The following is a 21,382-nucleotide window of genomic DNA, read 5'->3' on the forward strand; positions in this document are numbered from 1 at the left end:
CTTGAAGTTTCTGAATAAGACAAGCTAGGAGAAGTACTGCCCACCACCAACCAGCCAGATCTAAGGTAGGCACACCTGCCTACGTACGTGGAATGATGAACTCACGCCATTCTTGATGCTACGCCAGTTCCTCTTCTCTCCAGGCTCTCCCTTGGAAATGGCAACCAGACTTTCGGCCCCCTGCACCTCTTCTCTCACTCCAGGCACAATGAAACTAAGATCACACCAAGCTACTTTCACTTTATTCTTCTATTCATACATTTTCCTGCTCCCAGATTTGGAGGCAGATCATGATGTAAGCTCAGCAGTCCTGCTCAGAGCCTTTACCAGATTCTATCAGTTCCCCTTTCCCCATTCCCCACCCTCACCCACCACTACCCAGTCAGGCCCCCAGTCCAGTTGTTGCTCTTGGGTGTAAGGGAGCAGAATCAGAGACAGAAGACTGAGCTGACTGTCCCCACCCCCCAGCTGCCCCCAACTACAAGAAAGCTGTCCTGGTTAGAAGGGATGGAGATTCCACTAAGGGGTGGGAGCTTCTTCCCAAGGCACAGGGCCACCTTCTCAACATGGCCACTGGTTTGTTCAGATTTGGGTAGTGTGCTGGCTCTGAGCTGGGGGCTGCAGTGCCTCCAACTGACTCAGGAGGAAAGGAACATGAGGGCGCTGCTGCGGGTCCACAGTCATCATTAAGGTTAGCAGCTGCCGCAAGGCTGAAGAATGCCTGTAGAAGGAGGAGGGCAGGGTGATGAGGGCAGCCATCCCCTGTGCTACAGCTCCAGCCCCGCAAACGGCTGGGAGGAGTCTGAACTGCTTTTGCTGCCCCCTTCATTGCTCACCTGGGGCTCTGCGGGATGCTTAGTTGGTTCTGCACAGCAAGGGCCACACTGTCACCCTTCTGGAACACCATGTCATAAGGGCCTTCCCCAAACATCATGGCATATAGCACACAGCCTAGGGACTAAGCATAACTTGGTTATTCCTTGGAAGGGGACCAGTGTAGATGATATCGCTCCCCTTAATTCTGTAGTGAAAGGAAACTACAATATGCGGACTTCAGTCACATGACACCACCAGGGCCCAGAGAAACTGCGAGTTAGCTGGAGGCCTCTGCACCCTGTGCTTGGACACTGCCTTCAGCCCTGACAGTTAGCTGTACTCACCCTGTTCAAAGGGCAGGATTATACCACTTCCTGAGCAACTGAGTACAGTGTCAGTGACAGTTTCCAGGAAGAGAGTCGAGGGCGGATGAGGACATACGTGGTTCCTGGGGCCCCATGCGCTAGAAACCAAAGACCTGTTCTACTCCACAGTAGGTACAGAGCAGCACTCCTCCCCACCCAGATTCCCACCCACATCCTCCTCACCCAGACATCAGTCCGCTCATCGATGACACAGTGGCTCTGCACGGAAAAGAGCTCCGGGGCCCGGTAGGAGATGGTGCACCGCTGGGCTGCCCAGTCCTGGAACAGTGGCCCCAGAGCTCAAAAGTGGGGCACAGGTCATGGTCATGTGACCAAATTGGGGCACGCACCAGAAGGGGTTGAGGATGGGGAACAGGTAGGCAAAGGAACCTAGAGACTCTTACCTGGAGGGTCAGAGCCTGGCGGGAGCCCTCCACGTGGATGCATGCTTGACTCATGGAACCCAAGTCCATTAAAACTGGCTGCCCCTCATCTCCAAGCAAGATATTGGTGGGTTTCAGGTCCCTGCAGGAAAGTGGAAATGAACCATGAGCGTCCTTGAACAGGAAGGCTGGAATCCTGAGCGGGGGGGGGGGGGGCGCAAAAGAATCATGGGGGCTGTTCTTTGGGAGGAGAGCAGAGACCTCTCATTTCTCTTGATGAGGCTCTTCCCTTCTGCCCAGCAGGTACACAGGAGCCTCCCACTGACCTGTGGGCATAACCCTTGGCATGAATAGCCTCCAGTCCTCTGCAGATACTCAGCAGCAGCTGAAGGATTTGCTCTTCAGTCAAGAAGTTGCCTTTGTCCTTCAGCTGTTCTATCTCGTCCCATAGCGTACCTCTCTGCAAAACAAGTTTCCCCACAGTTGATGTTTTTTTAGCCTCTGCTCCTTGAGCCTGAGTCCTTCCCCATGACAAAGCCTATCAACCATCTCACCACACACCCCACAGCCCCATCTGGGTTCCTTAAACCCCAAATCTGAAGTAGTCAAACCAGAACATGTTCTCTGCTTCCCAACGTGCTTGACCGCTCACACAGCCCTTGGCAGGTGGCTCTGTTGCAACCCCCTCCACAGCCAGGAGACTTTCTGACCTTGAAGAAGGGTAGCAGCAGCCAGGCCTCATGTTTAGTGCCTCGCTCCCTCAGACAATAAGCCACAAGGCGAAGGATGTTGGGGTGATGGAAGAGGCGATGCATGTCTGCTTCTCGTTGTGCCTCCTCCCGGTCCTGCTGCTCATGACACAGGATTCGCTTCAGGGCGTAGAACTGTCCATCATGTAACCCCTCCACTAGGTCCACATAGCTGAACCCACTGTGGGCCAAAGGGGTCAGTGAAGGACCACGGTCATTTCCCACACTGCTTGGACCCAGAGGAATTCCCTGGGGAGAAGGGTGGGGCGGGGTGGTGTCTTTCCCATTTAGTAGCAACCCTCCCAAGGTGTGACTCTAAAAAGAAGTCTGAAGATTATTATACTTTGAGCTCAAGACCAGGGACAGAGTCACCTTTTAGGTGCTATGATCTTTTTTTTTTTTTGCGGTACGCAGGCCTCTCACTGTTGTGGCCTCTCTGTTGAGGAGCACAGGCTCCGGATGCACAGGCTCAGCGGCCATGGCTCACGGGCCTAGCCGCTCCATGGCATGTGGGATCTTCCCGGACCGGGGCACAAACCCGTGTCCCCTGCATCGGCAGGCGGACTCTCAACCACTGCGCCACCAGGGAAGCCCCTAGGTGCTATGATCTTAATGCAGGGCTCTGCACATGACAGATGCTCCATAAATATTAAATAAATAACAGTCACCATTTATCAAGTGCTATGAACCAGGCCGTAGGGGAGACATTTGATACGCAGTATCTGCTTTAGTCCTCACAGCCCTACAAGTAAAGCATAATTAGCTCCAAAAGGCAGATGAAACTATGGCTTATCAAGGCCATACATGGTGAATCTAGGAAGCCTGGCTCCACAATCCACTTTCTTGACCACCACAGTAGCTGGGCTCTGTCAGGTGAATCAGAGGCTAGGCATAAAACTTTTGTGCCCCTATCATGTGCAGACTGCTGTCCTTCAAACACCATAACCCTAGGGACTAGTCAAATGATTTCCAAACACTCACCCCTCCCCCAGTTTCTGGATGAAGAGGTAGCGCTTATTGTCAATGATGACAGTTCCCCGAGAGCAGACACAAAGCGCGTGGCCCATAGTGTCTCAGTCATCCTCCTCAAGGACGGTCTGGGGCTGCCAAAGGGTTCGTCCAGGTTGAGTGGTCTCTTTCAGGCAAGTCGCTGGGGGTCCAGCGGATCATGCTGGAAGGAAAAGAACGGCAGGGTCGCTGGCCGGGCACAATCCAGAAAACCCCTAAAGTGGCAACATGGAGCGCTCAGGGCCACATCTCGTAACCTAGAAAAAACGGGCCCTGGCAACGCCGGCTCCAAGAAGGCTGGGGTCAGGTGCCTAAAAGCCTCAGGCCCCGCGGCGACTCCCAGGCCACTTTCTCCAACCCCCGCCCACCTTTAGGCGGCTCCCACTCCCACGCCCGTTGGGCTGCAAAGGCAGGTCATGGGGGGGTTCCGGGGGGGAGGTGCGAGGCCCGGACCCACCACTTGCAGAGCCCACCCCAGTCTCGGCGCGCTGAGCCCAGGGTGGGCCAGCCTGGACTCCCAACTCACCTGACTTCGGCTGGAGGGAAGCGCCAGACACCGGAAACAGCGGTGACGTCATCAGCCCGCGCCTGTGTAACGGCCCGTAGTATGCTAGCAACCTCTGGGCACCCAGACGATGTGGGGGCGTGGAGTTGAGAGGCCCGGTGCTGGCTAGGCCTGCGGGAGGACGGGTCCCAGGACCCGAGTGAGGGTTCCACACCTGGCCTTCAGTACGGGTCAAGACGCAGGCACCTACGCCAAAGGGGAGCAAAGCCGGCCTCGGCCTGAGGGCCCCCAGGACCTCCATCTCCCAATGCCAGAGGTAGGGGGCGTCATATCTCCCGTGCACTGGGCAGCCAGCTACGGTCCAGCCCGAGGTGGATGCTGAGAGGGGCGGGTGCTGGCGGCCTGGACCCCTGGAGCTCTGATCAGTACAACCTTGAGGGCTCTGGCCTGTATCCCATTACCGTAGTCTCAGTGGTTAAGAGCTCAGGCTCTTGAACCAGTCTAGGGTCTGAATCCTGTCTTAATAGCCTATTAGCTGTGTGACCTGAACAAGTTACTTAACCTCTGGGAGGCTCACTTTCCTTCACTGTAAAATAGGTATAATAGTACCTAAGGTTAAGTGCATGAATTGTGAGGCCAGACTGCCTTGTTTAAATCCCAGCTCTACTAAACTAGTTGTGTGGCATTGAACAGGCTACTTAATATTTGTATCCTTCAATCTCCTCATCAGTAAAATGGAAATAATAATCATCTGCCTCATAGAGTTGTTTGGAGATTAAATGAGAGGTAAAGTGCTTGCTTAGCACAGTATTTGACACATAGCTCTCAGCAGTGTCAATAAGCAGAAATTAATAATAATAATAATATTATCCTGGTCCTCACATCCCAGGCTTGGGACTGTGAAGGCAGGTGTAATGGAAATTCACAAATTCCCAAGCCTTGGAACCAGGCAGTTGTCCTCGACCTCTCTTGCCTAAGCAGGCAGGGATAAATTGGAAAGAGGTGCACATCCAAAGAAAATAGGATGGCCTAGATGTTCTCTTTTGTTGAAGCAGCAAAGGACTCTCCAGGAAAAAGATCCCTCTTGTAATCTGGTCCCCCCCCACCCCCTTTCCTCTGGTTTCCCTTGGTTCTGAACCTGTTTCTGACATTCATCTAGATTTAACCTGCTATGTGCCAGGCCCTGTGATAGAAGCAGAGGATTCAGGTTGGATGAGATTCTCCCCACCCTCAGGGGGCTCAGTGTAGTAGAGCACTGCTTCTCAATCTTTATTTATTTGGCTGCGCTGGTCTTAGTTGCGGCATGTGGGCTCCTAGTTGTGGCATCTGGGCTCTTAGTTGTGGCATGTGGGATCTAGTGCATTGGGAGTACAGAGTCTTACCCACTGGACCACCAGGGAAATCCCTGCTTCTCAATCTTGAGTTTGCTTAGGAGCACCTGGAAAACTTGTCAAAATACAAAATCTGATTCTATAGGTTTGAGGTAGGATCTGAGACTCTGCATTTCTAACAAGCTCCCAGGTGATGCTGGTGAAGCTGGCTCATGAACTGCACTTTGAGTAGCAAGATGTAGAGGATTTTACAAACTAGTAGAGTCGTGGGTAGCTGCAGGCTGTAGACAAAGTCCAGACTAATTCGCCTGGCAACTTGAGGTGGTCTCCGCCCACTTGCTCGCTGAGGTTCCCTCCCAGGAATCCGCCACGTGACGGTCGGACCACCGTCTCTGACTAGAAGAGCCCCGAAAGCGCCATGGCTCCCCAGAAGCTGCTCTGCCTTCCCTCCCTGCTGCTGCTACTCCTGACGCGGCTGCTGCCCCAGGTAGGATGAGTATCAAACCACCCGGCTGGGTGCGGGGAGACGGGATCAGATATGGCGGAGGAGAGAACGAAAGTGAAAACAACAGAATACTGGGAAGGGCTAGTTCCATCTCTGCTCTTGGCAGACGCTGACCCCCGACTCCAGACCACTGCTGAGCACCGTCTCTCCCCTTGCAGGCAGACACTCGGTCGTTTGTAGTGGATCGGGATCATGACAGATTCCTCCTGGACGGGGCCCCGTTCCGCTACGTGTCTGGCAGCCTGCACTACTTTCGGGTACCACGGGTGCTTTGGGCAGACCGGCTTTTCAAGATGCGAATGAGTGGCCTCAACGCCGTACAGTTGTAAGAAGTGCTCCTGAGAGCCATGGAAGGGTGGGATTTACTCTTCCTACCACCCCCTTAAGAAGGGGATCAGGACAGGAAGACTGGCTGTGTATGAGAGAGGTTCTAGCTCCAGGGCCTCCCAGCCAAGGGTGGGAAAGGGTGGGCCAGGACCTCCTTCCAACAGCTTCCTGGAGATTCCCTGCAAGGCCTGAGCCCATAGGCCTCCGCGGCATCTCCCTGCCTTGGGCCCTTGTTAACCTCTTCCTTTCTCAGTTATGTACCCTGGAACTACCACGAGCCAGAGCCTGGGGTCTATAACTTTAATGCCAGCCGTGACCTCTTTGCATTTCTGAAAGAGGCAACTTTAGCAAACCTGTTGGTCATACTGAGACCAGGACCTTACATCTGTGCAGAGTGGGAGATGGTGAGTTAGTGGGAGAATGAATAGAAGCAAAGCCTCCCAAGTGCAGTTCCCAGACTACTCGCATCTGCCCCCACTCTAGGGTCACTTACATCACTATACTCAACTTCCTCCCTTCTTACCTCCCCTACTCCACTCCCAGACAACAAAGCCCAGTCACTTTTTTTTTTTTGGCTGCCTGGGGGCTTCGTTGCTGCACGGGCTTTCTCTAGTTGCAGTGAGCGGGGCTACTTTTCTTTGTGGTGTGTGGGCTTCTCATTGCAATGGCTTCTCTTGTTGTGGAGCACGGGCTCTAGGCGCGCAGGCTTCAGTGGTTGTGGCATGCGGGCTCAGTAGTTGTGGTGCACGGGCTTAGTTGCTCTGCAGCATGTGGGATCTTCACGGACCAGGGCTCAAACCCATGTCACCTGCATTGGCAGGCAGATTCTTAACCACTGCGCCACCAGGGAAGTCCCCCACTCACTTCTCTGTTGTCTTTATGTTTGTCTCAGGGGGGTCTCCCAGCCTGGTTGCTTCGAAAACCTAAAATTCATCTGAGAACTTCAGATCCAGGTGAGTTGAGAAAAAAAGACTTGACACAGAAAAATGCGAAGGACAACAACAAAATGGGTCATTTGAGTGCCCAAAACGGAGATCATTCATTCAAATATTTAGTGTTTTCATCATGCCCAGCAGAATGCTAGGAACTGGGGGACCAGAGAGACCCAGTCTGGAAGAAACATTAATTTTAAAAAACCCCAAACTTATAAGATTTAAAAATACTACAAAAGAAAATAGACAAGGAGTTGAGATAGTGAATAACAGGGCCTCTTTTAGGTAGGAAGGCCAGAAAAGGCTTTCCGGAGAAGATGACATTTCAGTTACTCTAGGGAAGGGAAAACACCGGTCATATGAAGAGTGAGGTGAGAACGACCAGGTAGAGGGAATGATGTATTTTTTAAAAATTAATTAATTCATTTATTTTTGGCCACGCCTCAGGGCTTGTAGGATCTTAGTTCCCAGACCAGGGATTGAATGGCCCTCGGCAGTGAAAGTGCGAAGTCCTAACCACTGGACCGCCAGGGAGTTCCCGGATATGGTATCTTTTAAGGCCCAGAGATAGGAAAGATCATGGCATGGTTGAGGCCAGCATGGCTGGAGCACAGTGGGTGAGGGAGAGTAGTATGACAAGAAATTGTAGATAGATAGGGACTGTTAATGCAGGATCTTACAGGCCACTGTAAGGGGTTTGCATTTTATTATAAGCACAGTAGAAAGTCATTGAAAGAGTTTAACCAGAATTATCTGATTTGTTTTTAGATTATGTTAGCCTGGATGTGGAAAATGGATTGAGGGGAGCAAGGGTCGAGGTGGAGAAACTTAACTGGGAGAATATGATTGTAGCTGAGGAGAGAGATGATGACTCCTGGACTGTGATAGTGGTGGAAATAGAAAGAAGAGAGCAGGACTGAGCTATAGGTTGGAGATAAAAGTCACCACGACTCTATTGACAGATTTTGATGAGAGGGGGAGGGGTGGGGGTAGTGTGGGTAGGATGAGGAAAGAAAGGAATCAAGTTTCTGGCCAGTCAAGATGGTGGTGCCATTTACTGACTTAGGGACGACAGAGAAGACAAGGGGTGGCAAAAGAGCAACTTTAGGGGAAGAAACAATGGTTCTGTTCTGGTCATGTTAAATTTTTATCACTCAAGGGAGGATATTAAGTAAGCAATAGGATGTGTGAATGTGGAGCTTAGGAGTAGGTCTGAGCTAGAGGTATAAATTTGGGAGTCATCGGTGTAAGGATGGCATTTAAATCCATGCGTACTGAGACATCACCTAGGGAAAGAGCATGAAAAAGAAAAGATGAGATGCCCAATATTTCAAGGCGTTCGGATTTCATTTCAGGTGCAAGTAGGAAGTCATTAGAGCAGGGAATAATTCTATCTGCTTTACACCTTTTAAAAAGTTTACTGTTTTAAAAAGGTCAAAATTCCTTATATCTGCTGGGGACTCTCCAGGTGCTGTTTCACTTCTTAGGGTGCTGGAGAGCTTTATGCCACTTACAGCATTTCCGAAACTCAATTGACTATGAAATACATTTAAAATGATAAAAGTATTGATGGAAAAACAACATGCAGTCTGTTTTTCTCAAGAAAACCAGTGACCTCTTCATTGCTGAATCCATGGTGATGTCTCAGATCTTATCCCCCTTGACCAGTCAGCAGCATTCAGCCCAGTTGATCACTTTGTCCTGTGAAATACTCTTCTCACCGTTTCCATGATACCACACTTATTTGGTCCCTGCCCCTCCCCCTACAATCTTTCCGACCACTCCTTCTCAGTCTCGTACTGATCCTTCTCCATTTCCCTTTCCACTAAGTGCTGGGGTGTGTCAGGGCTCAGTCCTTGGACACTTCTCTTTTCCATATATATTTACTTCCTTTATGATCTCATTCATTTGCGTGGCTTTAAATTCCATCTGATAGCTAATGATTCTGAAATATATATCTCCAGTCAGGACCTTCCCTTGGCTTCCAAAACCATATATCCAACTGCCTACTTGACTTCTGCATTTGGAGGTCTAAAAGGCACACTGATACAACTAAGTTCCCTCCAAACCAGCTATTCATACACTCTCCCTGTCTCAGTTAATGGCAAGTCCATTTTCCAATTCATCGGGCTAAACACTGTGGTGGAATTTTTCACACCTGTCTTTCTCTCAGGCCCCTCATTCAGTCCGTCAGAAAATCCTGTCAGCTTCACCCTCAAAATATATTGAATTCAATTACTTTTCATCGCCCCCATTGCCACCACCCTGGTCCAAACCACCTCTCAGCTGGATTACTTTAATACCTTCCTAACTGGTTTCCCTTCTTTGCCCCTCCCCCATGTAGTCTATTCTAAATTCAGCAGTCAGTGTGATCCTCTTAAAATATAAGTTTAAATATGTATTTTAGATCATGTCATTTCTCTGTCTAAACCTCTCCAACAGGTTCTCAACTCATTCAGAATACGAACCATGGATTCCTTAAAATGGCCTATTAGGTCCTACCTAATTGGCCCAGTCACCTCCCTGACATCCACTCTTCTCCCCATTGTTCATGCTGGCTTCTCTGCTGTTCCTGTCTTGAGACCTTTGCACGTGGTACTGCCTCTATCTTCCTGCAGAATGACCTCGCTGATGCCTTCCCTGGGCCACCCTCTAAAATTTAAACTCCCTTCACCCCACCATTTTATATCCTCCTTCCCTGCTTAATTTTTTCTCCTTGACATTAACACACTACATATTTTACCTGATTATTTAATTCACTGCCTCTCTCACTGGAAAGGAAATTCCACAAGGACAGAGATCTTTGTCCATTTTGTTCCCTTCTGTATCCCTAACACCTAGAACACTGCTTAGTGCATAGTGAGCACCCATAAATACCTGTTGAGTGAGTTAATGTATGCTTCGATTAAAGGAGGCAAAACAACCTGGGCCTCCTTTATACAGAACACAAAATGTAAAGGAATTAAATGTTTTAAGAATACAAAAACACCCTCTAAAATATCTTTCGTTGACTCCACCTTTGAGAGTCCGCTATCTGCTAAGCATTGTCCTAAGTGACAGGGATGCAGCAAATGAACCTGACATACAAGGTTCCTGCTCACTAGTGGGGGAGACCTACAGGAAACAATTACAGAAATAAATGCTTAATTATAATTTGTTAAGCACTCGAAAGGGAAGTATGAGGTGATGTGAGAGTGTGTAACAGGGGGATCTACCCTCATCTAGGATATCAGAGGTTTCCTTGGGGAAGTGAAATTTAAGAGCTGAAGCCTGAGTTGGAGTTGCTTAGGTAAGGAGGCAGAGGTCATGCATGAGTCTTCTGAGGGTGAGTCAATAGAAATCACCAATAGGAGTTGAGAATTTAAGGCATGATACCTAATATCATCTTTCATTTGATGACTTAAATCTCCTGGACTGTCAGTTACATCAGGGTGCAGGTCAGACATTCTACACTTTTGTAAACTCCCATGCTACTTCATAGCAATCTCAAGTATATATGATTACATAATAACAGCTCCATTTGATGTGTTTTAACATTTTTCTTACATTTAAAAAATGAATTTACAAGAAATACTGCTTTGTTTCCTATGCTCAAATTTCATTGCCATGCAACTATACAAGTGCTTAGGGTTCAGAGGTTCTCCTGACAAGTCACTGCTTCCCAGACACAGCTGTGGACAAGTGGGATGCAAAGTGCAGCCCAGAGTTCAGGCAGCACTGAAGTTGCTAGCACTGAGGCTAGGGGTGGGGGCTGCAGAGGTGGTGGTGCCCTGATGAACAGAGCACTGCCCCTTCCTTTAGACTTCCTTGCCGCAGTGGATTCCTGGTTCAAGGTCTTGCTGCCCAAGATACATCCATGGCTCTACCACAATGGGGGCAACATCATTAGCATTCAGGTACAAGTGGAAAGTTGACTGGGCTAGGGGAAGGAGGTGCCGGTGTCCTTAATTTCTCCACCTCATAGCTGACCTTCACTTTTCCTTTCCCCTGGCAGGTGGAGAATGAATACGGTAGCTACGGGGCCTGCGACATGAGCTACATGAGACACCTGGCTGGGCTCTTCCGTGCACTGCTTGGAGACAAGATCTTGCTCTTCACCACAGATGGCCCTGAAGGCCTCAAATGTGGCTCCCTCCAGGGACTCTATACCACTATAGATTTTGGCCCAGGTCTCCTGGGCAAGGGTTCGGAGTGAAGTCTGGGGAAGGGGCACCTGTTCCATGTTGCTCATCTTTCACCTTTGCCTCCTTTCTGCAGCTGACAACATGACCAAAATCTTTGCCCTACTTCGGAAGTATGAACCCCGCGGGCCATTGGTGAGGAGCCAGAGGGGAGGGCAATCAAAGCAGGTGTCAGTGTGGGAAATGGGTTGGGCTCGGTTCCCATCTGGCTCACAGCTCCTTTCACTTCATGCTGTAGGTGAACTCTGAGTACTACACAGGCTGGCTGGATTACTGGGGCCAGAATCACTCCACACGCTCCGTACCAGCTGTAACCAAAGGACTAGAGAACATGCTGAAGTTGGGAGCCAGTGTGAACATGTAACTGGAGACGCCGGGGCCAGCATGACTCTAACTGGGTGCTGGGGATGAAGGTTAAGATTCAGTGGGTCAGCTTTTACCTTTCCCCCTGCTCTCCCCCACTTTAGGTACATGTTCCATGGAGGTACCAACTTTGGATACTGGAATGGTGAGTCCAGATGGTCCCTGGGGTGGCAGCAGGGAGGCAGCAAGGAATTAGAATCTGCGGGCTGCACGGATTAGGATGCTAGAAGCTGGATATGGCCACTGCTGCCCCTGCTGATAGCAAAATTCTCTGCATGCATTTCTTTGCTTAGTGCCTATCACCTGAAAGATATATTGAATTAATTAAATTGGTTTGACCAGGTGCTGATGAGAAGGGACGCTTTCTTCCAATTACTACCAGCTACGACTACGATGCACCCATATCTGAAGCAGGGGACCCCACACCTAAGCTTTTTGCTATTCGAAATGTCATCAGCAAGGTGCCCCACCACTTCATTAAGCACCGAAAGCTTTTATTAATTTGGGGGGAGGGAGTACCCAAATTGTTTGTAAAGGGATCCCATAAATCAGTGGTTGTTGTCTGGGCCAGAGAGCCCTCTGAGCACCCTATGGCAGCATTTCTCACCCACCCAAATGGGATTCCCTGGGGAGATACACACAAATATATGTAAAATTACAGAACCTTCATGACCCCTGAAGCCCTTCCCTGGACCCCCAGTTAAGAACCCTGCACTAGGGTCTTGGAATAGGGGTTCTTTGTGTGGTTTTCCTATGGTTCCTGAGAGAATTTGGTCTCAGTTCCAGGAAGTTCCCTTGGGACCTTTACCTCCCCCCAGCCCCAAGATGATGCTTGGACCTTTGAGCCTACACCTGGTAAGCTTCTCTCCATTACTCTCTAATTCTACCCCTTTATTCTCTAAATAGCCCAGCCTGTCCTACCCTCTATTCTGAAAGTTCCCTCATATTCTGATACTTTCCCCTTATTCTAACAGGATGGGAATTTGCTGGCTTTCCTAGACTTCCTATGTCCCCAAGGGCCCATCCATTCAATCCTGCCAATGACCTTTGAGGCTGTCAACCAGGTAAAGCATAATCCCCCATCTGGTGGTTATGGCAACAGCTATACCGGGTGTTCCCTCAGCTATGCATCTTCCCCACAGTATCCTTTCTTATCTCTCAGCTTATAAACTTATTCTTACACACCCAGGACCATGGGTATATGTTGTACCGGACCTATCTGATCCATACTGTTTCTGAGCCAGCACAATTCTGGGTGCCAAACAATGGAGTCCATGACCGTGCCTACGTGATGGTGGATGGGGTGAGAACCTAATACCAGGCTATCTCTTAGCCCATTTCCTCTCCTCCCCAGCACACTTTAGTCTTAAATTTCCCATATCTACCTTTTCCCACTGCCTGCTCACATTTGAGGGGATAAGCTGGGATGAGGAAGAGTTTGACTAAGGATAAGGTTCCATTATGAATGGATAAGTGACAGAAGGGCTACATTCTCTTTGCCCTCTAAATCAGTGTCCTTATGTGGCTTCCTGTGTGGTGGCCACAGGCTAGATGCTGAGCTCCTCCCTTTCACAGATACTCTTATCCACAGGTGTTTCAGGGTGTTTTGGAACGAAACATGAAACACAACCTATTTTTGACGGGGAAAAAGGGGGCCAAACTGGATGTCTTGCTGGAGAACATGGGGAGGCTCAGTTTCGGGTCTAACAGCAGTGACTTCAAGGTGAGCTAGCTATGCCCACTCCCTTGCCCCCATACTCTTTTTTTTTAATTTCATTTTTTTAATTATTTATTTACTTATTTGGCTGCGCCAGGCCTTACGTGCTGCACGTGGGATCTTTGTTGCAGCACATGGCATCTTTTTTAGTTGCAGCATGCAGAATCTTTAGTTGTGGCATGCAGGATCCAGTTCCCTGACCAGGGATTGAACCCAGGCCCCCTGCATTGGGAGCGCAGTGTCTTAACCACTGGACCACCAGGGAATTCCCACCCCCCAATATTCTTATTGACCGAACACCCTTGGAAAGATAGGGGCCTAATAGAAGATAAACAAGAGCTATGTCCTGGGCTTCCCTGGTGGCGCAGTGGTTGAGAGTCTGCCTGCCAATGCAGGGGACGTGGGTTTGTGCCCCGGTCCGGAAAGATCCCACATGCAGTGGAGCAGCTGGGCCCGTGAGCCATGGCCGCTGAGCCTGCGCGTCCGGAGCCTGTGCTCTGCAACGGGAGAGGCCACAACAGTGAGAGGCCCGTGTACCATAAAAAAAAAAAAAAAAAGTTATGTCCTTAGGGCTTAGGCAGCAAAGTAGCAGCTTGTGGGGATCTGGACATGGCCACTAGTTGCATCCCAGGGCTTGAGTAGGGATAGTTTGGCCTTAGAACTTAGAGAATGATGAATTTTCATTTGCCTTCTTCACAGGGCCTATTGGAGCCACCAATTCTGGGGCAAACGGTCCTTACCCAGTGGCTGATGTTCCCTCTGAAAGTTGATAATCTTGTAAAGTGGCGGTTTCCCAACCAGTTGCTGAAAAGCTCACATCCTCAAACTCCCTCTGGCCCCACCTTCTACTCTACAACCTTCCCAATTTTAGACTCAGGCGGGGACACATTTCTCTTTCTACCTGGATGGACCAAGGTATTGCTGACAGTGAGGCTGGGGCTGGGGAGTAGGGTGGTAAGAGAGGAAAATCTTGGAAGGAGGGAGAGCAGAAATTATTTCTCTGATTAGAAACCCCAAAGGGGACAATTCTACCCCTTTGAGAGCTGATCCTTTATATTCCTCTCCTTCCTTCTCCCCAGGGCCAAGTCTGGATCAATGGGTTTAACCTGGGCCGCTACTGGACAAAGAGGGGGCCACAACAGACCCTCTACGTGCCAAGACCCCTGCTGTTTCCTAGGGGAGCCCTCAACAAAATCACGTTGCTGGAGCTAGAAAATGTGCCTCTTCGGCCCCAAATCCAATTCCTGGATAGGCCTATCCTCAATGCCACTGTGCATAAGACACACATCTGTTCCCTCTCAGCTGAAAGTGCCTCTGAACCAATGGAGTTAAGTGGGCACTGAAAGAAAGGCAACCCTTGGACCTGGGACATGTAGTGGGCAGGATCCCTTGGTGCTAGTCATGGTGACCGTAAGGAAACAAAGGCCACAGGTCTGAATGTAAGTACAAGTGCAGTTTCCTTGCCAAACTTCATTGTGATTAAAATTCAAGAGCCAGTACCAGCTCCACACACCTCTATGGCCCTGGTTCCTGAATGTCCCTCACCTCAATCTTCCAAATACTCTCTGGTTTCGTGGGGAAGAAGAAACCAGAGGGGGCCAGTGTGTATGTGCCCTCTCAGAGCCTAGAGTTGGCCCCAGGTGGAGCTGTAAGAGATCAGGAAGAGGGCTTCCCAGCCCGACAGCGATGATCCTGGAGGCAGCGTGTGGAGAGGAAAGAAGTCAAAGTAGTGAAAGGGAATATGAGGCCTTGGAGGGATGTCCCACAGCTCCGGTAGCGTCTGAACAAGAGGAAGAAAAATGGCTGGAGAGGTGTCCCAGAAACTTTCTAATCCAAGCCTTCCCTGTCCCTCCTCCTGCCACTTCTGTTTTTATTCCAAAGGTTCCCAGAGCATCTCAAATCCCCTCAACAGCCTTTCTGAACACTGAGCGGGCACGCATTCTACTTGTCCAGAATGGCCTCTAACTCATCACAACCTACCCACTCACGCCCACCCCCTCTACGTACCGAACACTGATGATGGCAGGGTCAGGGACCTGAGGGGTAGGGGCTCCCAAACGGGCAGCTAGTCGGTGCTCTGCAGCCAGAGCTCCCTGAGGGGAAGAGAAGTTGTGTTAAGGACAAGGCCCCAGTGGTGGAGAGGGTACCCAAGAAGTGACACTGCACACCGGATCAGACCTCTAAGGAAGTGTTGCTGGGGAGGAAAGAACCTCCAGCCTCGCCTTCTCTCAGTCGCTGAGGGCAGCAAATCTCCGCTGCTCTCCTTGCTCCCACTGCTGCTCCTGCCGGTGCCGCCGGGCGGCCTTCCGCTCCCTTTTCCGAATGGCCTGCCGCGCCTCCATTTCTGCTGTCAGTGGCCCTGGCACCTGGAGGATTTCCAGGAAGGTATAAGGTAAGACCTATACAAACTATCCTTGGTAAAACTGCAAGAAAATAGAAAAGACCTAGCCAGGATCTCTGATGCCTTCCCACTCTGCTGCTTCCTCTTCCAGCTGACCTGAGCTTTGCTGTAATCATAAGCATCTGGATTCTTCTCCATGAAGCTCCGGGAACTCATCACGTGTTGATTTGTCAGCTGCAACCGTGTACGGTGGCCGGGTCCGGGAGTCCCTAGGTGCGAAAACCCAAAAAATGAGTTCAACATCACCTGCCTCCGGCTCCTCCCAACATCACCCAAGCAGACCAGGGGAAACACTGCCAAGTAGCTGGTGCCAAGATCATCGTCAGGAGGGGCCGGCACGAGGGCCCTTACCTACTGAGCCTCTCCCAGCTGTGGCGGCTGCGTGCAGGAGGGTGAAGCCACCAGAGCCCAAGGGGGCACTGAGCAGAGACAGAACTCCAGGGTCTAGGGGGCTGGCAGCTAGCCGGAGCTTCAGCATCCCCCATCTCCAGCTTGGCAAGCAGCCAAGAGCACATCCCAGAGCTCCGGCTGACCAGGGGACTTGGCCTCATCTGGGGAAGGCCCCAAAGGGGCTGACTCTGAAAAGGCCTCATCTTCTTGAGGTTGCTGGGAAAGAGTCATTTGCGCCCCAGCCTCCAGGTCTTGGTTTCTCTCCCTTTTATTCCATTTTCTCCTCCTCTGCTTGGGCAATACCTCAAATTCACAAAGATCCAGCAACCCCAGTGTCACCTCTACTAGCTCCAACTCTACCTGGGAGCCATCCTCTCCCTCTGACTCTGAACCTAGGGAAAAATTTGCTATGTTAGATCCATCTCAGGAATAAGCAGAGGGTAGAAGGTTGTGGGCTGCCCCAGATGCATAAGAATGTACACAGAGAGAAAATCCAGATCACTTGAAATAAAAGTGTTTGTATTTTGTCACCCAAGATAAAGTAGCCCATCAAGAGCTGAAGCCATTAGTATCACATGCAGAGATGAGGCTCGCAGCCCAGACAAGCACAGGCCCAGAAGAAGCTATGCAGGGACAAGAGTCCTTGGACTTTCCCATGACAGCCTTAGGGTGGTGCACAACAGAGGAAAGCACGAGCAGTGACAGCCGTGCAGGCCAACAGTCTGCAGTGAGGCAAGCAGCCCTTAGCCCAAAACCAGAGCATCCAAGAAGACAGATAAATTATGTAAGATCCACACAACACACATTCAAGCATCGACTTCATGCTAAGACTTTTCAAAGTACTAGAGAGAACGTCAGTGAACAAAAGAGACGATAGATTTGGAAAAGTCACAAAACGTGTAATTGCTACCACATACCCCACACTATAAACAGACCTGTGTGTGTGTGTGTGTGTGTGTAGTATGTAAGGGTTTACCTATAAATAGGGAAGTGAATAAGTTATGACAGTAGGGGATTTGCCACTGCAGTTCTAGGACAGACCCCGAGAGAGATTTGACAATTGCCAGATGGTGCTCAAACCCTGTTTGGGAGCTTCCGCATTCCGCCCCGAGTGCCTCATTTTCATCACTGCGGACCTTTCTTTCTTCCTCAATGGCCTTCCTTCCTCTCATTGTCTTCCAGTTTGTCTGAGGTAAATCCAACCTGTCTCCCGGGGGTGTTCTTCTGCCATAAAACAAAAGATGGTTCTCAAATTTAGCTGAGGAGAAGCCAGCCCAGGTTTCTCTCAATGAAGATGCCATCGGACTGCAGTACGAGGGCTAGAAAATCATCTGGGTGCACAAATGAGAAGCCGAGGCTTGGGCCGGGAGGTTCGGGAAGGTCTAGGGAGTCTGGGGATCTGGACAGAAGGCTCACCGTGGACATGCGAGGTGGTCAGCTTATGGAGCACACGCTGTAGCTCTTGGAAGGTGGGTCTGCGGGTAGCGAGGGGGATATCCCAAAGTCGGGGATCCCACGTTGCAGGGGAGCCTCATGGCCTCCAAAGAACAAGGACCGGCCAGAGCGGGGTGCACGCATCAGTATCGTCCCAGCCTTCTCCAGCACCTTAGCCTAGTCTGGCCCTGCCAGCAGGTCACGAACATCCTAGAGAAGAAAGTAACTCAGCCCTGCATCTCTTCACTTGCGACTTTTAAATCTCCAACCAAAACATGACCCACAGATCATGTGTAGGGAGTGGGAGGCAGAAGATAATGGAGGGGGCTTTCCTGGTGGCACAGTGGTTAAGAATCCACTTGCCAATGCAGGGGACACGGGTTTGAGCCCTGGTCTGGGAAGATCCCACATGCCGCGGAGCAACTAAGCCCGTGCACCACAACTACTGAGGCTGCACTCTAGAGCCCTCGTGCCACAACTACTGAAGCCCATATGCCTAGAGCCCATGTTCTGAAACGAGAAGCCACTGCAATGAGAAGCCCGCGTACCGCAACGAAGAGTAGTCCCCACTCGCCGCAACTAGAGAAAGCCCGTGTGCAGCAATGAAGACCCAATGCAGCCAAAAAGAAAGAAAGAAAGAAGATAATGGAGGGAGAATGACAGGACTAAGAATCCTGGGCATTCACCCAATTCTACCTTCATCTACCCAAAAATAACCAAGACGGAGGATACAGGAGCCAGCCTCCCTACTGTGACATTTAATCAGTTGAGAGGGAAAAAGTGTAGATTAGAGGAGCACCAGATCTGGACACTTAACTCACCTTATATAGCATGTCTTCACTGTAGCGCCTCAGGTTGGCTCCAGCAGAGCGGGAAGCCGCACCCCAGGCATCCCGAAGCCCCTGGGCTGTGCCCCACTTGGCCCGCACTGTGTAGCAGTAAAAGGTTTTGTGTGTCAACGCTTCTTGTCTGTAGACAGCACAGACTCAGTACTGGAAACCAGCTGGTACTCCCAGGCTACCAGGATCCATTCCATCCTTACCCCATGCAGCACCCTCTCACCCTTGGAAAACAGCACCAGCAAAGTGCCCAGCGGCAGCCATGAGCACCACGCAGTCCCTGGGACCTCCGCTTTTCAGGTTTTGTAGCAGCACTTCTGCTGCTTCTGGGGGCACCTGGATGACGGAGGAGCAGCACGAACATATCTGTGGCACTTACTGACAGCAAGAAATAAGTGCCAATGCTAAGTGCTTCACATGCATCATCTCTTTTAATACAACTTATTCGTCTCCATTTTACAAATAAGAAAATTTGAGGGCTTCCCTGGTGGTTGAGAGTCCGCCTGCCGATGCGGGGGACACGGGTTTGTGCCCCGGTCCGGGAAGATCCCACGTGCCGTGGAGCGGCTGGGCCCGTGAGCCATGGCCGCTGAGCCTGCGCGTCCGCAGCCTGTGCTCCGCAACTGGAGAGGCCACAACAGTGAGAGACCCACGTACCGCAAAAAAAAAAAAGAAAATTTGAGGCTTGTGGAGGTAGTCAAGGTCAAGTGGTAGAACCATAATTCAAACCTAGATTGGTCTATTTCCAAACTTAATTCCATTACACTTGACCCTTCTAAGAGTCAAGCCAGTTCAATCCAAGACTGTGCTGTCAAGTGTGATACCCACCCCCAACAGGAAAGAAGGAAAGAATTGAGACACGGACTGTGCTGAGGGAAAGTCTAGGCTGAGTGTACAGAAGGCTGGAGTTGACCACACGACCTGTGCAGGCACTTGCCTGGCGAGGGCCTAGGACACAGCAATAGGCATCAAGAAACTGGCCCTGGGCATTCTGGAAAAGAACCCGATGCGGGTGGAAGCCTCGGGGTCAGTCAGGCTTCTCAAACTCAGCCCTCTCCTCCTCCAGTATCTGCAAGTCCTCCTCACGGGCTGAGTCCGAGTCTTCTGATCCTGAGATGCTGGAAAGATCTCCTGAGAACAACATGAGATACGCAAGTTTGGTGCCCCATCTTTGACCTTTCCTCAAGCTCCTAAACTAGGGTCTTTCTCCATCCCCATGACCTATCCGCACACAGGTCTCCCAACAGTCATCACCTGTGGAGCTCTGCTTTTCAAAGTCCAGGGCAGACCGGAGAGGCTTGTCCTTGAGATGCTGCTTTAGGTTAAACCGATGCCAGTCAAGCTTATAATGTTCCCTCTAGCAGGAGGCAAAGAAGGAAGCACAGTGTGGAAGCATGGCCCAGCCTGGCATTTTATGGTATCCAAGACCTCTAACAGAACTCCAGAAAGTATGACCAGGTAACGCTAACTTTCTTAGTTAAAACATGGAACTTTATTCATTAAAGACAAAATGTCTACCTCTCCCCACCCACCATTACACCTTTGCTTCCACCATTTAGCTCTGTACCTGGTCTTTTACCTGTTCCTGGTGGTTCTGGAAGGTCTGGTCACAGGTTGAATGGAACAACTTCTCTGAAATATCCAGAGGACCCTGGAGTGGTTTTCTTTCTGGGCTTATTCTCTCCCCTGAACCTAAATAAGGGGAGGGTAAACAGAGGTAGAAAAGGAGCCCAAATCCACAGTATCTAGGATTACATTCAGTGTCTGATATACAAAGCAGAGGAGGATACAAAAAGAGATGGCACGTCCTTGCCTTCAAGGAATTTACAATCTAGTAATAATGAAGCGAATAGCACAACAATCACCTTATACAATAAATATGCTTCTGAAAAGATGTACGTAAAATGAATATAAATCAAACATTGTATGTAAATTAACCAAAGGGATTGTTTAGAGAAATCCTAGAAAATGATTTCTGATAAAGTTAAAATTCTTTTTAACTGTGCAAAAATCACTTCCCAAATGCCACTTTTTTAGCTTATATTTCCAATTACAGTGTGCAGTTTGTTTTTTAAAAAGGTACAAGAGAAACAGCCAAACTAAAGCTGTATGAAACCAAGAGTAAGTTGTTTTGTATTTAGCAAGAAGGAATGACTTGATTGGAATAGCTAAATTTGGACTATGTCAAGGAATTTTGAAGTGTTTTTGCAGGCAGTGGTGGTAATGTGATGAGGCATAAACAATGGCAAGAGACTTGTTTGGAGACAATTCAGGAGCCTGTTCTGGAAATCCAGAGATCGAATGAATTCTTTTTTTTTTGACCAAAATATAGATTTTAATTTTACACGTACAAATGTTGCCTTAAATTCATAACAGTTAAGAAACATATACACAAACTTCAGCTTAAAAGGAAAAGTAAAAAACAAACACTCTGCAGTTGGGGTTTGATAAATTTTATCCAGTAGAAGGAAATGTCAACAAGGGCTCCTAAGCTGGGAAACACCAATAAAAAATGTGTTCCCTGAAGGAGCAATAAGCTCCCTTTAAAGAGCCCTGTCACGTCCCTCACGGGTCCACCCCAAACCTTCCCAGATACCTGGACAGGAAACCTGCAGAGCCTGGGCTAGAGCCTCCCCGGGAGCGTGGCTCACCAGGCGCAGGCCCTGAAGGACCGGAGTATCCGCCTTGAGGTCAAACAGGGAGACCGACACAGAAGCCTGGGCTGCAGCTGGAGTCGGCGACATGGCTGAGCAGAAAGGCGGTTAAGAAACAGAGCTCCCCAAAGCAAGATCCTATGCCGCGTCTCCCGCCAGCATGACTTGGTCTCCCCCACGCCGCAAGGCACCACGGCCCTCGCCCTGGTGACAGGGGTTAATACGTGACCCCAGCCCGCTTTCTCACACCACCCAGTCTCGGACCACACAAGAGTGAAATGGGGCGCATTCAGCAACCAAATCCAGTCCAACAGAATTAAAATCACTGAGGTTCATTAACCAACCGCTCCTCATTACCCGTGCGACGACCTCCAGCAATGACTAAACCGCGTGAACTCGTCCCCGCCCTCAGAAGCTGCCCCAAAGGTCCCGGGGAGCCGAGTGACACGGCCTCCTACAGTTCGAAGCACGGATTTCTGCAA

General features: G+C 50.0%; 3 protein-coding genes across 6 annotated transcripts; 1 reads left to right on the top strand and 2 right to left on the bottom strand.

Moving 5' to 3' along the window:
• Positions 1 to 220: 220 nt before the first annotated feature.
• On the bottom strand, positions 221 to 4,707 carry STK16 (serine/threonine kinase 16). 3 transcript variants are annotated; one of them, XM_060152049.1, is made up of 8 exons: positions 3,848 to 4,707; positions 3,295 to 3,484; positions 2,275 to 2,494; positions 1,891 to 2,024; positions 1,586 to 1,706; positions 1,365 to 1,460; positions 837 to 958; positions 221 to 721 (listed from the first exon to the last, which is right to left on the bottom strand). In XM_060152049.1, the coding sequence occupies exons 2-8, from the start codon at positions 3,378 to 3,380 to the stop codon at positions 583 to 585; spliced, it is 918 nt and encodes a 305-aa protein (XP_060008032.1). In that variant the 5' UTR covers positions 3,381 to 3,484; positions 3,848 to 4,707; the 3' UTR covers positions 221 to 582. The 3 variants fall into 3 exon arrangements, with proteins under 3 accessions (XP_060008032.1, XP_060008033.1, XP_060008034.1); XM_060152050.1 differs by lacking the exon at positions 3,848 to 4,707 and adding an exon at positions 3,779 to 3,801; XM_060152051.1 differs by lacking the exon at positions 1,365 to 1,460 and having other exon boundaries at positions 3,848 to 3,997.
• Positions 3,925 to 17,127, top strand: GLB1L (galactosidase beta 1 like). Of its 2 annotated transcripts, XM_060152046.1 has the most exons (18): positions 3,925 to 4,142; positions 5,518 to 5,644; positions 5,821 to 5,987; positions 6,243 to 6,393; positions 6,882 to 6,942; positions 10,723 to 10,817; positions 10,916 to 11,090; positions 11,179 to 11,237; positions 11,341 to 11,462; positions 11,570 to 11,610; positions 11,808 to 11,926; positions 12,246 to 12,320; positions 12,440 to 12,529; positions 12,655 to 12,768; positions 13,057 to 13,188; positions 13,882 to 14,097; positions 14,262 to 15,574; positions 15,675 to 17,126. In XM_060152046.1, exons 2-17 carry the CDS (start codon positions 5,576 to 5,578, stop codon positions 14,523 to 14,525), a joined length of 1,950 nt encoding a protein of 649 aa, XP_060008029.1. In that variant the 5' UTR covers positions 3,925 to 4,142; positions 5,518 to 5,575; the 3' UTR covers positions 14,526 to 15,574; positions 15,675 to 17,126. The 2 variants fall into 2 exon arrangements, with proteins under 2 accessions (XP_060008029.1, XP_060008031.1); XM_060152048.1 differs by lacking the exon at positions 12,655 to 12,768 and having other exon boundaries at positions 15,675 to 17,127.
• Positions 11,939 to 21,347, bottom strand: ANKZF1 (ankyrin repeat and zinc finger peptidyl tRNA hydrolase 1). Its single transcript, XM_060152052.1, is given in 19 exon segments — positions 11,939 to 14,962; positions 15,190 to 15,275; positions 15,405 to 15,548; positions 15,680 to 15,730; positions 15,732 to 15,829; positions 15,935 to 16,066; positions 16,069 to 16,365; positions 17,054 to 17,081; positions 17,083 to 17,180; positions 17,183 to 17,197; positions 17,390 to 17,488; positions 17,491 to 17,617; positions 18,229 to 18,376; positions 18,470 to 18,582; positions 19,184 to 19,377; positions 19,501 to 19,603; positions 19,826 to 19,938; positions 20,843 to 20,992; positions 21,245 to 21,347. Coding segments are annotated over 19 exon segments (2,130 nt in total). The 5' UTR covers positions 21,255 to 21,347; the 3' UTR covers positions 11,939 to 14,838.
• Positions 21,348 to 21,382: the final 35 nt, after the last annotated feature.

The sequence above is a fragment of the Lagenorhynchus albirostris genome, chromosome 6, assembly GCF_949774975.1.
Source record: "Lagenorhynchus albirostris chromosome 6, mLagAlb1.1, whole genome shotgun sequence".
In the NCBI taxonomy this organism is placed as follows: domain Eukaryota; kingdom Metazoa; phylum Chordata; class Mammalia; order Artiodactyla; family Delphinidae; genus Lagenorhynchus; species Lagenorhynchus albirostris.

What these genes read in the sequence shown, in the direction of transcription:
- STK16 (XM_060152049.1), bottom strand. Translation starts at nt 3,380, where the DNA reads ATGGGCCACGCGCTTTGTGTCTGCTCTCGGGGAACTGTCATCATTGAC. An exon ending in GCCAAGGGTTATGCCCACAG is followed by an intron (nt 1,707 to 1,890) that starts GTCAGTGGGAGG and finishes ACTTTCCTGCAG; the next exon opens with GGACCTGAAACCCACCAATA. An exon ending in AGCATCCCGCAGAGCCCCAG is followed by an intron (nt 722 to 836) that starts GTGAGCAATGAA and finishes CTCCTTCTACAG; the next exon opens with GCATTCTTCAGCCTTGCGGC.
- GLB1L (XM_060152046.1), top strand. Translation starts at nt 5,576, where the DNA reads ATGGCTCCCCAGAAGCTGCTCTGCCTTCCCTCCCTGCTGCTGCTACTC. An exon ending in ATGAACCCCGCGGGCCATTG is followed by an intron (nt 11,238 to 11,340) that starts GTGAGGAGCCAG and finishes TTCATGCTGTAG; the next exon opens with GTGAACTCTGAGTACTACAC. An exon ending in TTCTACCTGGATGGACCAAG is followed by an intron (nt 14,098 to 14,261) that starts GTATTGCTGACA and finishes CCTTCTCCCCAG; the next exon opens with GGCCAAGTCTGGATCAATGG.